Source organism: Pelodiscus sinensis, chromosome 8 (genome assembly GCF_052426305.1).
Source record: "Pelodiscus sinensis isolate ZL-2025 chromosome 8, ASM5242630v1, whole genome shotgun sequence".
NCBI classification, from domain to species: domain Eukaryota; kingdom Metazoa; phylum Chordata; order Testudines; family Trionychidae; genus Pelodiscus; species Pelodiscus sinensis.
This window is the reverse complement of record NC_143059.1, coordinates 75,445,843-75,464,757: the sequence shown is the minus strand read 5'-3', so window position 1 is coordinate 75,464,757 and position 18,915 is coordinate 75,445,843. Positions and strand designations below refer to the sequence as shown.

Here is an 18,915-nt window from a genome sequence, read left to right as displayed (position 1 = left end):
TCATAATGCCACTATCTAAATCCATGGTACAATCACACTGTGAATACTGCAATTCTGGTCACCCTGTCTCATAAAAAGATACATTAGAAATGAAAAAATACAGAGAAGGGTATCAAAAATTACAAAAGGTACTTAGCACCTTCCTTATGAAGACAAATTAAAAAGCTTGAAAAAGATACGACTAAGAGGGAAGATATGATAAGAGGACTATCAAATCATGAATGATGTGGAGAAAGGCTATGTATACACTACAAAGATATATCGGAAAAAGAAACGCAATTTGTGGTACGCAAATTGTGTATCTTTTTTTTATTTACTTCCGAAAGAGGCTTTTCTGAAATTTGGCCTGTCTACACGGGGCCAAATTTCAGAAAAAACCCTCTTTTGGAACATCCCTTCTTCCTCGTAAAATGCAGATTACAGGATGCTGAAAAACGTGTCTGCTTTTCTGACTTTTTTTCGGAAAAGCGGACACGTTCCTTGGATGTGGCAGAGCTTTTCCAGGATGCCTCCAGTGTCCCGGAAAAACTCTGCAGTCTAGACATAGCCAAAGTGAATAGGGAAGTGTGAGTTACACCTTCACATGACACAAGAACCAGTGTCACTCAATGAAATTAATAGGCAGTAGGTTTAAAACTTAAAGAAGTATTTCTTTACACAATGCACAGTCAGTCTGTGGAACATGTTGTTACAGGATGTGCTAAAGGCCAGAAGTATAACTGGGTTCAAAAAAGAATTAAATAAGATCATGGAGGATCGGTCCATTAATGGCTATTATCCAAGATGGGCAGAGATGCAGTCCCATGCTCTTGGTATTCCTAAATCTCTGAATGCCAGATGTTGGGATTGAACACAGGACAGATCACTTGATGTTTGGCTTGATCTGGTCATTCTCTCTGAAGTTACAAGCATTTAGTTACAAGCATTTTTTTCTCAATTTTCTCCATTTAAATTTGGACACTTGCAGAAAATTATGGGGTTCTGGTTGGACAATGACTTCAGATATTGAGATTCAAAATTTTCAAACTTTATAACTATTAAAACACATTGTCAAAGTCACATATCAAAACATATAAAGTAAATAGCTTCAAATCAAACTGTTAAGTACCACTTTTGTTTTTACTTTGCCTCTCTATAAATGTCCATTATTATTAATGAAAATATTTGTAATCAGTTTGTGTGTAAGAGGTACAAAATTGGTCTTTATTGATATTAAATAATAAAAATTTATTCCTTTCAGGAGTAATGATAATTCTAGTCTTCAAATCCAAGCCCTTCATTCATGTATTGTTCTATGAAACACGTGCCTAGAACTGGCACCTCAGAACCTCCCCAACAGACCACCACAATTAATAGTGTTCTAGTTGCTCTAGGAGGGCTCTCTCTTGTTGAGGTTCTTTGTCGCCAGCATTCCTCAAGCCCTTCAAGCATGTGTGAGAGAGATTACCTGAGCCCCATATGGGGATTTACAAGGAAGATACTACCTGAGCTTCACAGCACAACCTGAGCCCTGCAAACCTGAATGGCAATGACAGGAGAGTCATACCTTGCAAACTTATCTAAGGATTGGGGAGGAAGGGATGATGAAAATTGTTACCTGAAATGGCAGCTTGTCCTCACATTCATTCCAAACTGTACCTTGTACCTAAGAGTCTGTGAACATATTCCATTACCTTGGCTCTGTAAGATAGTCACCTGAGGGAAGGAGCTATGTGTAAGGAAGCCAAATAAGAGGAAAGTTAAACAGCATGGGCTATCCAACCAGTCCTCAACAATATCAAGCTTTCATTATGTGGATTTAATGTGGATAAATGTAAAGTAATGCAAATTGAAAAAAATAATCCCAACTATACATATAATATGATGGGGGTTAATTTAGCTACATCTAATCAGGAAAGAGATCTTGGAGTCATCGTGGCTAGTTCTTGAAGACAGTAAAAAAAACAGTCAAAAAAGCAAACAGGATGTTAGGAATCATTAAAAAAGGGATAGAGAATAAGACGGAGAATATTGTATTGCCCTTATATAAATCCATGGTATGCCCACATCTTTAATACTGTGTACAGATGTGGTCTCCTCATCTCAAAAAAGATATACTGGCATTAGAAAAGGTTCAGAGAAGGGCAACTAAAATGCTTAGCGGTTTGGAGCTGGTCCCATATGAGGAGAGATTAAAGAGACTGGGACTTTTCAGCTTGGAAAAGAGAAGACTAAGGGGGGATATGGTAGAGGTATATCAAATCATGAGTGGTGTGGAGAAAGTGAATAAGGAAAAGCTATTTACTTGTTCCCATAATATAAGAACTAGGGGCCACCAAATGAAACTAATGGGCAGCAGGTTTAAAACAAATAAAAGGAAGTTCTTCTTCACACAGCGCATAGTCCATCTGTGGAACTCCTTGCCTGAGGAGGTTGTGAAGGCTAGGACTATAACAGGACTAGATAAAAGAGAACTAGATAAATTCATGGAGGTTAAGTCCATTAGCCAGTATGGGTAAGGAATGATGTCCCTATCCTCTGTCTGTCAGAGGGTGGAGATGGATGGCAGGAGAGAGATCGCTTGATCATTACCCATTCAATTCACTACCTCTGGGACACCTGGCATTGGCCACTGTCGGCAGACAGGGTACTGGGCTGGATGGACCTTTGGTCTGACCCAGTATGGCCAGTCTTATGTTCTTATGTTAGTAGTAGTAATCTCCTACCAACAGTGCCAGTTATTGTAGTATATGTACTTAATCCACCACAACCAACTTAGCCTCCAACCAAAGAAATACCCACCCAAACATGCCAATGACACCCTCAACAAAGTTACACCCAAAAGTCTCCTTAATTCTGACAGGCTTCTAATCCAGTCATGGTCAAGACACCTTCAATATTATTATCAATTATTTGTTTCCAGTAATGCCCACAATTTTCTTTTCAAAGCTTCTCAAACATGGTCCTTGCTCTGAAGAAACATACAGAGAAATGGACACAGGATATAGGAAAGCCATGTGGAACAAGGCTTTCTCTTGGCAGATACCCAAAAAACCAAACAGGCACTGTGCTAACTACATAGATATTCCTTACTACTCAAAACATTGCTATAATAAGCCTCTTAATTTCTTGAAGGAATCATGGTACATGTGGGTCTTTAGGAGGGAGTTGATCAGGGAGAGGCTGATAGCCTTATGGATGAGCTTAAGGATGGTGTTTCCCTACTATTCGCAATGACAAGGTTCTGATAGACAAAGGTTGCAACATGAGATTCATATGATGCTTCCCCAGTTAATAGTATAGCCACACTATAAGATGATGGAGACAGATACAGTCTAACACCAGAAAGGATACATGCTGCCTGGCACCACTGTTTAGAGATAAGAGTGGTGCCCCAATGATATAGCCAGGGTTTCCACTTCTTGGTAAGGTGTACAAAGAAGTCCCACTCTGCAGAGAAGCAAGCAGAAGAGAAGGAAAGAAAATGTTACAAACAGAAGTCACACCAGGTTGATCAGACATAGCTGATCAAATTCAGTCATGGGATAAGCAGGAAAACTCATTTTCAGACAAGGAAGTCAAGCCTACTTATGGCAGGGCTCAAAAAACGCACCCTCAGTGTAACTAAAGCTTTTTTAAAAATCACCCTATTAAAAATCTCATTAAAAATAAAACCTTGGTCTGTCTCAGAATCCTCTTCCATACTTACCCAGTACCTCTACAACACGGCAGTTGGCAAGCCAAACTGCAGCCTGCCCTGAAACTTGAGTACCCATGCCCTAGAACAGGGCTACTCAACTTTGGAAGCCCCGGGGGCCACAATGATACTCACAGCACATGCCGAGGGCCGCAACTTAAGTGTGGTTGCATATATATGCAAATAGCTTCTTTCAGACAATGCCCTGGCACTCCTGGCATCTCCTCCCTGGGGGCTAGAAACACTGACACCCTGTTCTCGTCTATTCCAGCCAGCCTGCCTGCTTGCATCTTTCAAATGCTCACCCTGCCTGGGAGATGCCTCGCTGTTGTGGAGCATGTTCCAAGTGGTGGCCATGTTCAAAGGATCCCACGCACGAGCTGCGTGTTGAGTCCGTGTAAATCCAAACCGCACCACGGGCCACATGCCGGGCCACATGTTGAGTAGTGCTGCCCTAGAGATAGTTCTTAAAACATCAGCCTCCCACAACCTAAGATTTGTCTGCAACAAAGGGTACTATGGCCTCATGGATTTTATGGTCATATTTATGATCCATGTTACACTGTCTCCATAGCGGGTTAGGTGGTTCTACAGAAACAAAGTTACTTATCTATAACCCAGTTTCTTTGAAATGGGTGCTACATATTCAACTCATTAGAATACTCCAAATTGTGCAGCCTTAATGTAAAATTCTACTAGCAGTAGCCACTGGAGCAGCCACACACGTCCCTTGCCCCACTCCCCTTTCTAAGCTCCAGACATTCCAGGAAAAGAATTGTAAAGGGTCTCTCCCACTGCCTCAGTTCTTCCCCCATGACCATAAGACCTTTGGTAAGTAGGGCTCTGAAGCAGTGGGGAAAGAAAGGTAGGGAGTATGACTATGCAGAGCAGTGTTCCCTCTAAGGTGTGCGCCTACGCCGCTGGGCACAAAACATTCTAAGCCCACCCATCTCCTTCCCAGAGTCATGCAGCAGCACTTACCTTCTTGCTGGACCTGGAAGCTGAATGGTGTGGCTGCTTGCAGGGTCTAGGCCTCATGGAATGAGGTGAAACAGTAAACTCAAACTAAGGACTTAGTTCGAGTTAACATTTGACAGTTAGTTCGGACTAGGGAGATTTAAAAATGGCGCCCGGACGGGAAGATGCAAATAAAGCCCGGGATATTTAAATCGCGGGCTTCGTTTGCAACTTCGAATGCCTACATTAGCCTCCCTAGTTCGAACTAGGGGACTAGTGTAGACATACCCACAGAGAGCTTTACATACTTGGGTAGTATTATCAGGCAACACAGAGGCATCAGAAGTGATATCCAGAGCAGACTCAGTAAAGGCAGAAATTTCTTCATGAGTCTGAATGCTGTATGGAAGCCATCACAATACAACATCCATACCAAACTGAAGTTTTACCAGAACTGTATTTTATCAACACTATTATATGGATCAGAATGCTGGCGGATGACAGAGTATGACCTCAATAAATTGTCAACTTTTCACACCAGAAATCTTTGGAGGATTCTCTGTATTTTTTGGCCAAGAATAATTTCAAATCAGGACCTGCTTCCGCGATGTAAACAAGATGACATGGTTACCATCATTATGAAAAGACACTGGAGATGGACTGGGCACGTGCTCAGGAAAGATGGAAGCTCCATCACAAAGATTGTGGTGCACTGGACCCCTGAAGGGAAGCGGAAGCAAGGACAACTCAAGACAACACGGTGCCGGACCGCTGAAGTAGAAATGAAGAGCATGAATTACACTTGGGGTATTATGGAGAGGCTGGCCAGAGACAGAAGTGGAGGACCTTTGTTGCTGCCCTATATGTCAGTGGGCATGAAGGACGATGATGATGATGGTCCCTTAGAAAACACACTAACTACTTACGTTAAACTAGCCATTCAATTTTATATTCAACTTTGAGTACCTTTTCCAAACCCGAGGAAAGGCTCTGGATAGCTCAAAAGCTTGTGTCTCTCACCAACAGAAGCTGGTCCAAAAAAAGATATTGCCTCAAGATCTTTGTCTCTTTACTTCTTCAACAGTAATATTATGTAAATCTGTGCTAGTTAACAAACCCTCCTCAATTCTCTTAACTGGCTCATTAACTCTCATCCTCATGACTGGCTCCTTCAGATCCAATCTTGTAAGATTCATAGACAAATGGCTCCTAGCTCTTCTTTGACAGCTTGAATCAGAGCCTGGCTCCATAATAAGAGTCTGGCCTGGTATGTCCTTCTCTCTAAGGCTGGCTCTTTGTAATAAGGGTGACACTGATGAGGGCTGCAAAATTTTCCTTGGTACTGTAGCTGAGTCTCTCTGAAATGGGACAGCTCTGGAAACAGTCTGTCACTGATCCTGACCAATTTTTCAGATCCTGAACTCCCTTGGATAGCAACCCTGGGTGAGAAGCTGAATTTCACTTCATTCTTGCAGACCTGGCAGGAGGCAGAGATGGGGCTGAATCAGGTATCTGCTTGAATTAGGTATCTGCCAGTGTCAGTACTTCCTGGAGCCAGTTTTGTCTCTCTTTGCCCTTGTGGTAAATGATAGGAAGTGTGGACATTCAGAGGGAGAATGCTCTTCTGCCAAACATATCAGGCATCTGGGATATGCGCTCAGTGCTGGGAATACTACTGGGCACCAGATGCATCTTTTGAATCCAGGCTTCTTAGCCTTCTGAGCCATTGTGTTATCCTTTATATAACCCTGTGAACTTATGTTCCACCTAATCTAAACATCTGCCTATCTACTAAGGATCTAAAGGGATCCTACAGCAACAAGGTAACTATCCAGCTGGTCAAAGCTGAAGTCACTGAGGCAAAGAAGTACCATGTGCCATTTAAACCCTTGCCCTAAGAAGTCTGAAGTTTGGGGGGAGTAGACAAGCACTAGTCGAATTATACTGTTCAGGCTGCTTTGATCAAAGCACTCTTTATGATTGGAATATGCAGAGGCTACTAAAAAGAAGAACTCACCTTTGCCCTTCCACAGCCCTGAAGTTTTGAGTTACTGAGCCCAGCCCCAAATTCAACACACACTTATCACATTGTCCTCACTGGGAAAGGGTTTGGGGACTACTTCAATAAGCTTCTAGTGTTCAGAATCAAATGACCTCACTACACCTCATGTTACACTGCAGCCACTTGGCATGAGAGTGGCCCTCGCCAGTACTAACTCACAGACAGATTTAATATTTCCCAGCTTTGTCCTCTAGCCTTACAATACAAGGGGTTGGGAAAAGACCCTTCAGGACAATTCCTAACACCAGCAGCTCAGCTCAGCACAAGTGAGATAAAACATTGCTTCCTAACCTCGCTTTACATCACATGCATGGCTCAAAAACATTTACCTTGATCTCCCCTTTCCTCCCCCAGGGACCATGCTAGAGCAGGACACCAAGTCTGCAGAAGACAATTTGCACTCTTTGAAGGCCTCTTACCTGAGACAAAACCACTGACTATAATGCCACACAGGACTGATATATGACTGAGAAGCTGACCCCGTTCCTCTCATGCCACTGACCAAATCTCCTCACTCAAAGACTTAAATGAAGTCAGAGCACTAAGCTCAGATCTTGAAATGATCCATGTGATCCCAGGACACTCACCCAGAAGTGCAGTGTGAACCGCTGCTGCAGAGAGCTCCCAGAGACATTGGTCACTTTAAACTGGACAGAGACACTCTGGATTCCATGGGTGCCATTGAACTCTATCTCATAGATCACCTACAAGTCCAAAGCAGAGGAGAGTCAGAGAAAGGAAAAGGATCCGGGGCCTTATTCCAACCATGAATGCTTTAATGATGGTGGAAGGATGGTTTAAGTACCTCATGAACAACACTGTGACAGGTGTTGCCATCCATCTGGGGTGCTCCAGGCTGTGTGACAGGGGCGATGCTCACCTGAAGGCAGCAAAGAAAATTTAAAAATCAGTTAATCCATTAAAATTGAGTGTGCCCATCCAACCCTGATGTGAGGTTGCTTACTGTAAGTAGAGGCTCTTACAAATGGGGGCCGCATATCTCAATTACCATGTACCCAGTCCAGAAATTCTTCAAAGGGGCATTCATTGACATGCACAGTCAAGGAGTCGAGGAGGCCTGGGAGACGTCCTGGCTGTCGGTGACTGGCTCGAGGGACAGGGTCATGGTCCTTGTCTCCTGCTCTCGCTTCTCCTCCTCTGGCTGGGACTGACCCTAGTCCTCCTGCTCCTCCTCTGGGATGACCTCCATCTGGACTATGACGGGGGTCTCAACCCTGGAATCCACCAGAATGGGTGGGGAAGACATTTCCGCACCCCCCCAGGATGTGGTGGAGCTTGGCATAGTAGGGGCAGATGTGGGGTCCTGCCCGAGTTCACGCTGTGCTTGGTGGCCCTGACATACCCCGATGGAACTCTTTTACCTTGCTCCGGAACTGCTCCATGGTCCGAGCAAGGTGTCTTCACTCTGCCAGGGATGTGGCCATCCGAGAGTAGATCTTGGCATTCCGCCTTTTGGCTCGGGTACCTTGCCCCACAGTTTGAGGAGGGCCTCAATCTCCGGTCCTGACCAGGTCAGGGCACACCTTTTGGTCCCCCTGGGGGGTCCTAGGACCCCTGAGGCTGCTCCCTGGAAGGGCCAGGGGAGTATCAAGGGGCTTGTGGCTCCGCCATGGGTGGCAATGGCAGTGGAAGAGAGAGCTGCACGATAAGGGTACTGCTCTCAGGCTGGCTTCCTGCCACAAGGCTTGTCCAGGGTGCCTGCAGCTTTAAGAGGGGCCATCAGACAGGACCTATAGAGTTCCCATTACCTTGGATGACGTGGCCACCAGGGCACTTGTTTTTTTTTCCTGGAGGCCATTTCTTGTGCAAAAGCCCCTGTTCCCCGTCCACGAACTCTTTCACAAAAAGGCTTCTTCCTTGTAGAAAGAAGAATACCAACTGCGCAAAACCCCTCTGTTCTTTCAATGATTTTGCGCAAAAACATGCTTGAGGTGTGGATGCTCCTCTGTAGTGTAGACATAGCCCCAGTCTCCTGAAACCTGCTGTACCTCAACCCTCTGCCCTGAACTAATACACCAGGGCTGGGCAAGATGCGGTCCAGGGGCATCCAGCCCACCTAACACTTTCATACAGACCACAGACTGTATCTGGCCACTTTCTAGTTATATCTTGCTGCCCGTGCTGCTGAATTTCCAAGCACTGGCCCAGACAGCAAGATACTATTTAAATGGCTCACAGTCATGGCGCTATCCCAACAGGGGCTCAATGACAAGCCCATTAAATAGCTGCAGAAACCCCAGGTGGCTGCCAGGCAACACAGTAGTGGCAGGGAAGGGAGTTGCAAACCTTTTGCTGGGTCTTTAATTCAAAGCGTGCAGCCCCACACAATTCTGGGTGGAGGCTAGTCCCAAGCCCTGCCCCTTCCAAGGATGGAGCTGGCCCACAACCACGTACCAAAATTCATTAAGTGGCCTCCCCTCAGAAAATTATTGCCCACCCCTGTATACTCCCAACTCTGACTCCTACATCCCAACCCTCAGCCCTGAGACCCTCCCACACCCCAACCCTAATTCCTGCATCTCCTCCCACATCCCCAGGGCCCTGCCCTGAGACCCCCACACTCCACCCCACACTTCACTTTTTTTACAAGTACTAACACACCACAACTCCCACAGCCTCTGCCCTGAGTGCCCCACTCCCACCCCCAGGGGACAGGTTGTGATAGGACATTACCTGTAAGAAATTTTAAGTTACTTTCACCCCTGGTTCTGGACCAAAAGATAAAGAGAATTTTTCTGAGGAAGGCTGTATGGAATTAAGACAATTTGGACATGTATACTTTCTCATTCCCCAGCATTTTGCACTATATAGTAATGTTGAAACTATGCAGCTCTGATAAATTTTGAGTTTGGTTTCAGTGTTGTATTTAGATAATTTCCAGACTGTAATTGAGCTCCTGAGGGTGTTCCTGGCTTTACTGATTTTGTTCTGGATATCCTGGCTTGTGGTTTTGTGCTGGATGTCCTGAATGGTGATGCTGCCCAAGTATGTGAATGTTTCTACACTGGGGAGAACATAATCCTCTAACCATACTCATGACACTAAGTCAATATTAAAAGTCTTACTGAAGTTGATTTGCAGTCCGATTGGCTGGCAGAATGTGTTGAGTCAAGCTTTTTTTTCTTTTTTTTTAATATGGTGTTGGGTTTGTGACAGGAAAGCAAGATAATCTGCGAAGTCCAGGTCTTCAAGGGATGAGACGGGTATCCATATAATGCTCTTGGTATGTTTTCTGTTGCACGTTGCATTACCCAGCTGATGGCAAGGGTGAAGAGGATTGCAGACATGACACACCCTGATGTACTCCTGTTTTGACTTCAAAACTGGCTCACTATGATCAGTACTGCATGTAAAATTGAAATAGTAGCTTTTGATGATGCTGATTATTCCATATGCCTGCAGAATGCACCACAGGTTGATTGTGTGATTGTTATTAAATATCTTCTCAAAGTCTATTATGTTTATGTAGGGTTGCTGTTGCCATTCTAACCATTGTTCTATTATGTTTCACAGAGTGAAAATCTGGACTGTGCACCCACTCTTTCCAAAACATCAGCCTGCTCTTTTTTGAAAATGCTATCAACTGCTTCTCATACATATGCTAGACTATGATCTTATACTTCCATCTGCTTGTCATAAATAAAAGTGTGATACCACACCAGTTATTACAATCATTGAGATTTCCTTTTTTTGGTATCTTCACTATAACAACACTGGTCCACTCATCTAGAACTAGGATAACTAATTCAAGATTTACCTTGAACATTTCTGCATTCAAGTTATCCTTGCCAGGAGCTTTGGCATTTTTAAAGAATCTGATGGTTTGAATGATCTCTTCCTTAGTTTAGGTGTCCGTGTTGATATCAAGACCTTCTTCTGTCTCCCTGATGTTTGCTTCCTCTTTAGATGACTCCTTGTTCAGCAATTCTTGTAAGTGCTCTGTCCAGTGTATTTCTTGGGCTTTTTTTCTATTATCAGCAGGTACCCCTGTTTATCTCTAATAAGAGTGTTTTGTTGGTATCTGCTGTTTACCACTGATTAGCCAGTTCATTTTGTAGATGGCTCTTTGTTCACCATGAGCAGTTGCATCCTCTGCTACTGTTGCCAGATTACCAATAGAATACCATTTCAGTTCAGATATAAACAATTTAAAATATTTCATACTTTTCAGGTTATAGTGAAGGAGGACTAAACTCTAATTCAGGCTATGCAGAGGTTAGAAAGAACTGGAGAGGTGCTGGCCTGCTCTGCCTCAGGTATCCTTGGCTGGGAGCATGTGAGTCAATGGACACTGCTTTTGAAGAATTTCTGGACTCCAGAACATAGTGCTCTATATATGGAAAACATATAGGGGATCCATCACTTGAAGAAAACCTGAGGCCTTCTCCCACTTTCTCTTTCCAAACCACTTTCCAGTCTGAGTCTTTTCCCTTTTCAACCAGATCTCTGTCTGTGACCTACCCCTCCACTCCCAATCTATCTGGGAACTAGGGCTTGCTCTCTACTCCATCTCTACCCATTCCAATCCAAAGATCTTCCACTCACTCGCTTATACACACCACCCGAGAGTATACCCCTCTCACATCTGAAACTTTCCCCATATTATTGTTCCAGAGACAGTGTGGCTTTCTCCTCCAAAACTATGTCTCAGATACAGAACTTTTCCATTCCTGCCAAATGCTTGATTCAAGCAGCTCATTCTGCATGCCTCAGACTTAGATTTCCCTTCTCAAATGCAGGACGTATTTTCTCTGGCATAGAAAATCACCTGCATGAGCTTGACATCAGTTGTATTAACTGGGACCTGGAAGAGAAAAATAAAAAATGTTTTGACTGTAGGTACCCAGAGTCACTAAGATATCACACACCTAGAAGCTATGGTGATAAGCAGAGCTCTGCAAATTCCAAGGCCAAAGAACTTGCCACCAACTTTGTGTTCTAGAAATATGGTCTAGTTAGTGGATACAGCACTGGTCTGTGACCCAGCTGTTTTCCTGATTTTTACTAGGGTCCTTCTGTTTTCCCTTTCTGAATATTGGTACCCCACTCTCTCTGTTCTAGCCTTTGGGAATTTCCCTGTTATTCCAGGATTTAATAAAGAATTAATATTGATGTAAATATTAATATGTCATTGAAATGAATGAGGCAGTTTGCTCCTCTCAGAAATATTTTTTCAGAATGCCTGCATAGCAGAACAGATGTCACTGCATCAACTACACGTGGTGTGTATTTCCAAGGTTTTTTTCATAATCATGGGACTTAGAAAATAAAGTAAATAAAAGCGTAGAGGTTTTTTTAATCATGTCACAGGAGCCATAGGCACAGGCGTATAGTACCTTAAATTGGCTTTGCACAGCAGGTCACTAGCAGAAGCCCAACATCAACAACAAGAAAAATAACTGAAAAGCTGATATGAGAGTCAAATCAATCAAAGGCTGGAAATATAATTAATGCACTCAACATGGTTTTATAGAAAACAGCACTTGATAAATAAGCCTGATTTAATTCTATGACAAGCTTACATGTTTGGTTGATAAAGGTAACTGCATAGATGTATTATATATTTACATTTTTGTAAGGCACTTTATTGGGTATCAAACAAAATTTGAATTAAAAGTTAGTACTATAAAACATCAGTACGCCACATGAAATTGATTAAGAACAGGCCATCTGACAGCTCTCAAAACAATTATCAACAGCGGATTCTGATTACTTGGTAAACTGGGCCAACTCAAACAAAATGTGTTTGAATGCAGATACATTCAAGATCATACATCTAGGAACAATGTTGATCACTGTTACTGTATGATTTTTTTTCTTGTGTCGGGGCTAAGCTTCATCTGTACTATACTTAGCTTGCCTTCTCCGGTGGAGGGAGCGAGTGGTGAAGTCATGATACAAAGCTAATGTGACTAAACTGGGTCTTCATGGAAGCTGGTGATCTGTGACCAGAGCAAGATCAGATCAGAAAGACTTCAGAGAGGGTGGCATTGAGAATTGATGCTCCAGGAGTAGGTTGGAAGACTGAGAAAAATAGAGACCTGAGAGTCAATGCTCTATAAAGATCAGGAGGGTATCAGGCAGGGTCGGAGAACATTGGAGGAAGACATAGAAGTTTGGGGTGACTGGACAGTCAGAATGCCCAAGGCTGAGAACTCATAACAGATGGGTAACCTCTATGATACCAGCCTGTGAGTTTCCCTTTAATCTTCCATAATAATGAGAGGATGGACAAACTGTTCAGACTGCCTTCAAGCAAGGTAATAAGGTGACTCCTCTGAACAAAGAAAGGATGAAGGGACTAAGAGTACAGGAGGGCTAGAGCTGAGCCCAAGAGAAATATGGTGGTGGAGAAAAGAAAACAGGAGAAAAGGGGCTGTGCCTCATGAGACTGGGATGGAAGATATGTGGTTGGTTGGTTGGTTTGATTTGATTTAAAGGGCTAATCTTTTTGTGACTTGGCCAGAGATCTATTTCACTTGCTGTAGATCAAAGACCCATGCGAGATTAATGAAAAATGAGGCACCAGTGCAAAATTGGGTGGATTCCTGTTAGAAACACAATTCTAGAATAGAAAACTATACTTGGAAAACCGTGACACAGAAAAGGGCTTGGGAATGCTGGCAAACAACTAATTGAACAAGAGCTTGTACTGTAATGCAGGGGTCAAAAATAAAATGCAATCCTGGCATATGAACAAAGTAGAATATGGTAAAAGCGGCGAGGAGTCCTGTGGCACCTTATGGACTAACTGAAGTGTAGGAGCATAAGCTTTTGTTGGCAAAGACCCACTTCGTCAGATGCATGTAGTGGAAATTTCCAGAGGCAGGTATAAATATGCAGGCCAGAATCAGGCTGGAGATGACGAGGTGGATCCAATCAAGGAGGATGAGGCCCACTTCTAGTAGCTGATCTGGAGGTGTGAATTCCAAGAGAGCAGAAGCTGCTTTTGTAGTTAGCTAGCCATTCACAGTCTTTGTTTAATCCAGAGTTGATTGTGTCAAACTTGAAGATGAACTGTAGCTCAGCAGTTTCTCTTTGAAGAAACGAGGAAGTGAGGAGACAGACTGACAGAGCCAGACGTGTACCCAGAAGCCTCCTGCTACGGGACAAGTCCAAGAAAGAAACCAACAGAACACCACTGGCTATCACCTATAGCCCTCAGCTAAAACCTCTCCAACGCATCATTAGTGATCTTCAACCCATCCTGGACAATGATCCCTCGCTTTCACAGGCCTTGGGAGGTAGGCCAGTCCTTGCCCACAGACAACCCCCAACCTGAAGCATATTCTCACCAGCAACTACACACCGCACCATAATAACTCGAACTCAGGAACCAATCCTTGCAACAAACCTCGGTGCCAACTCTGCCCAAATATATACACCAGAAACACCATCACAGGACCTAACCAGATCAGCCATACTGTCACTGGTACATTCTCCTGCACATCTACTAACGTAATATATGCCATCATATGCCAACAATGCCCCTCTGCTATATACATCGGCCAAACTGGACAGTCCCTACGTAAAAGAATCAATGGACACAAATCTCATATTAGGAATGGCAACGTACAAAAACCTGTAGGGGAACACTTCAATCTTCCTGGACACACAATTGCAGATCTCAAGGTAGCCATCCTGCAGCAAAAAAACTTCAGGACCAGACTTCAAAGAGAAACTGCTCCTCGCCGCTTTTGCAGATTCAGACTAACACGGCTACCCCTCTGATACTAGAATATGGTAATTACTCGTTTAACCTGCCTGCTTAACACGTTTTCGCAATAGCACGATTTTTTTGGGGAACGTTTTTCGAATAACACGACTGTCCCTGAAATAACACGAAAATAATCAAGTGGCAGACTATTTCGTGCGGCGGTATAAGTTGGTGAAAACAGTGGTAATATGCATGAGCAGATGAATACATGTGGTCACAGTGCTCCTCCGCTCACTCATGTGTTTATCTTTCTGTTTTAACAAACCATGGCGACTTGTGTTGCTAGATATCTTGTTGTTAGATATCCAATGCTGACACTGACAACCCAGCACCAACAAAAAACTGACTTTGCCACCACCACCTGAAACCCAACGCCCACCTTTTCCATTGACCCCGCATAGCCCGTTTTCGCTTAGCACGAACATTTTCAGAAATGCATCTATAGTGTTAAATGAGGAATTACTGTATCAGTAGAAGTAGGGCAGTGTTATTAGGACTGCATGTGACATATGAGAGACTATTACTAAAACAGTGTCCAGTTCCAGTGTCAACACATTAAAAAGGATTGTGACAAATGGGAAAAAGTGCAGAAGACAAATGATTCAAGATCTGGAAAAGATTCCTTACAATAAGAGATTTAATAAACTCAACCTACACTGTAATTAAAAGTATCAGAGGGGCAGCCGTGTTAGTCTGTAACTTAAAAATGAGTGGTCCTCTAGCACCTTAGAGATTAACAAAAAATATATATAGTATCATAAGCGTTTGTGGGCACAATCCACTTTTTTAGATGAGTCCCATCTGAAGAAGTGGGGTTGTGTCCTCAAAGACTCATGATACTATATAATCACAGAATCATAGAACACTAGAACTGGAAGGGACCTCAAGAGGTCAGCAAGTCAAGTCAAGTCCCCTGCCCTCACAGCAGAACCCAGTACCATCTAGCCATCCCTAATAGATGTTTATCTAACCTGCTCTTAAATATCTCCAGATATTCCACAACCTTCATAGGCAACTTATTCCAGTGTTTAACAACCCTGACAGGTAGGAAGTTTTTCCTAATGTCCAACCTAAACCACCCTTGCTGCAGTTTAAGCCCCTTGCTTCTTGCCCTATCCTAAGAGGCCAAGGAGAAAAAATGTTCTCCCTCCTCCTTGTGACAACACCCGAAGAAATCAGATTTCTTCAGTGGCCAGGAGTGCTTTTGGGCAACTTCGTTTAATCTGCCACCTGCGACCCTTACTGAACAAACATGACTTGGCCACAGTGATCCATGCTCTTGTTACATCCCTACTGGATTACTGTAATGCACTTTATGTAGGGTTGCCTCTAAAGAGCCTTCGGAAACCTCAACTGGTCCAGAATGCGGATGCTCGAGTTTTAACCAATACTAGTTATACGAAGCACATTACGCCAGTGCTTTGGCAGCTGCACTGGCTGCCAGTATGTTTCCGTACACAATTTAAGGTTTTAGTTATGGCCTATCAAGCCTTAAATGAGTTGGGTCCAGGGTATCTGAAGGATCGTCTTCTCCCATATGTGTGGATAAGGGAGAAGCGGTGGATGTCATATACCTAGACTTTAGTAAGGCATTTGATACGGTCTCGCATGATATTCTTATTGATAAACTAGGCAAATATAACTTAGATAGGGCCACGATAAGGTGGGTGCATAATTGGCTGGATAACCGTAGTCAGAGAGTTGTTGTTAACGGTTCTAAATCCTGCTGGAAAGGGATAACAAGTGGAGTTCCTCAAGGGTCTGTTTTGGGACCCGTACTGTTCAATATCTTCATCAATGATGTAGATATTGGGATAGAGAGTACGCTTATTAAGTTTGCAGATGATACCAAACTGGGTGGGGTTGCGACTTCTTTGGAGGATAGGGACATAATTCAAAATGACCTTAGCAAGTTAGAGAAATGGTCAGAGGTAAACAGGATGAGGTTTAATAAAGAGAAATGCAAAGTGCTCCACTTAGGAAGGAACAATCAGTTCCATACATACAAGATGGGAAGCGACTGTCTAGGAAGGAGCATGGCGGAAAGGGATCTAGGGGTCATAGTGGACCACAAGTTGAATATGAGTCAACAGTGTGATGCTGTTGCAAAAAAAGCAAATATGATTCTAGGTTGTATCAACAGGTGTGTTGTAAACAAAACTCGTGAAGTCATTCTGCCGCTCTACTCTGCACTAGTTAGGCCTCAGCTGGAGTACTGTGTCCAGTTCTGGGCGCCACATTTCAAGAAAGATGTGGAGAAATTGGAAAGGGTACAGAGAAGAGCGACAAGAATGATTAAAGGTTTAGAGAACATGACCTATGAAGCCAGGCTTCATGAACTGGGCTTGTTTAGTTTGGAAAACAGAAGATTAAGGGGGGACATGATAGCGGTTTTCAAATATCTAAAAGGGTGTCACAAGGAGGAAGGAGAAAATTTGTTCCTCTTGGTTTCTGAGGACAGGACAAGGAGTAATAGGCTTAAAGTGCAGCAGGGGAGGTTTAGATTGGACATTAGGAAAAAATTCCTAACTGTCAGGGTGGTCAAATATTGGAATAAATTGCCAAGGGAGGTGATGGAATCTCCCTCTCTGGAGATATTTAAGAACAGGTTAGATAGACATCTGTCAGGAATGGTGTAGACGGAGCTTGGTCCTGCCTTGAGGGCGGGGGGCTGGACTCGATGACCTCTCGAGGTCCCTTCCAGTCCTATTATTCTATGATTCTATGATATGAACCTGCCCGGGGATTAAGGTCAGCTGGGGAGGCTTTGCTTTGTGTTCCCCCACTTGTGGAGATAAGATTAACATCTACACGGAACAGGGCATTCTCAGCTTCAAAATAGCATGTCTACATTATAGGGAAGCCTCAAAATTAGTACAAAGCAGGCTTCCCTAATGTAGACATGCTATCTCGATTTAGAGCTGCAGGAAGAATAATTTAGAATGGCCCTGGTGAGGGGCTATTTCGAAATAGCAGAAGTGGAGTGTCTATACATACCTTATTTTGAAATAGCTATTTCAGAATACGCATTATTCTTCTTAGAATGAGGTTTACAGAAGTCAGAATAAGCCGCCCATTATCTTGAAATTATTTTGAAATAACAGAATTGCTGTGTAGACGCTCATATAGTTATTTTGGAATAACGGACATTATTCCAAAATAACTTTGCTGTGTAGACACACCCTAAGATTATGACAATACTAGTAGAATTACATTACAAGCTTCTGAATCAGATAAAGGAGAATAAATGCACTCAATGTTGAGAAAGGTCAAACAGACAACTGAGTCTTCATCTGTAGTGAAGTTATATTGGCATAGCTACGTTGGTCACGGATCATAGAATCACAGAATACTAGGACTGGAAGGGACCTCGAGAGGTCATCGAGTCCAGTCCCCTGCCCTCATGACAGGGCCCAGTACTGTCTAGAACATCCCTGATAGACATTTATCTAACCTACTCTTAAATATCTCCACAGATGGAGATTCCACAACCTCCCTGGGCAATTTATTCCTGTGTTTGACTACCCTGACAGTTAGGAACTTTTTCCTAATGTCCAACCTAAGCCTCCCTTGCTGCAGTTTAAGCCCATTGCTTCTTGTTCTATTCTCAGAGGCCAGGGAAGAACAAGTTTTCTCCCTCTTCCGTGTGACACCCTTTTTATAAAAAAACTCATCCCCTTGACTGATGCAGTTATGCTAACAAAACCCCAAGGCTGTGTCTAGACTGCATCCCTTTTCCGTAAAAGGGATGCAAATTAGACACATCGCAATTGCAAATGAAGCGGGGATTTAAATCCCCCTGCTTCATTTGCATAAACATGGCTGCCGCTTTTTTCTGGCTTGGGGCTTGGCCGGAAAAAAGCGCCAGTCTAGACGGGGATCTTTCGGAAAATAAAGCCTTTTCCGAAAGATCCCTTATTCCTAGGCTTTATTTTCCGAAAGATCCCCATCTAGACTGGCGCTTTTTTCCGGCAAAGCCCTGAGCCAGAAAAAAGCGGCAGCCATGTTTATGCAAATGAAGCGGGGGGGGGGGGGATTTAAATTCCCACTTCATTTGCAATTGCGATGTGTCTAATTTGCATCCCTTTTACGGAAAAGGGATGCAGTCTAGACACAGCCCAAGTGTAGATGCAACTATGTCAAAGGAAGAGTGTTTCTGTCAATATAGCTGACATCATTCGGGCAGATGGCATTCCTACAGTAACAGAAAATTCCTTCTGTTGGTGTAGGCTGCATCTACACTGGGGAATATGGAAGTATAGCTATTCTGACAGAGCTATGTGGATATAGTATCCATAATGTAGATATACCTAAGGATAAGGACTTGTAAAATACTCAAGTTGCAAAACTTGAATTTAAAATAATTAAACCAACAGAAAACCTTCTACACACAAAAAATCAATATAAGCCACATGTAAACAGACTTAAAAGAGACCACACAGTGGTGTGCACTGGTTTAACTAAATCTAGGTGTTTCGGGGT

At 43.3% G+C, this 18,915-nt stretch overlaps 1 protein-coding gene across 7 annotated transcripts in view; it reads right to left on the bottom strand.

The window, feature by feature from the left end:
• Positions 1–18,915, bottom strand: part of TCTN3 (tectonic family member 3) — an 85,455-nt gene that overhangs the window by 12,677 nt on the left and 53,863 nt on the right. For all 7 annotated transcript variants that reach the window (XM_075934430.1, XM_075934431.1, XM_075934432.2 and 4 more), the window contains 5 exons: positions 11,485–11,520; positions 7,501–7,575; positions 7,283–7,399; positions 3,334–3,429; positions 1,598–1,695 (listed from right to left, as the gene is read on the bottom strand). In XM_075934430.1, the coding sequence (XP_075790545.1) occupies positions 1,598–1,695; positions 3,334–3,429; positions 7,283–7,399; positions 7,501–7,575; positions 11,485–11,520 (422 nt within the window). The remainder of the gene's footprint in view (positions 1–1,597; positions 1,696–3,333; positions 3,430–7,282; positions 7,400–7,500; positions 7,576–11,484; positions 11,521–18,915) is intronic.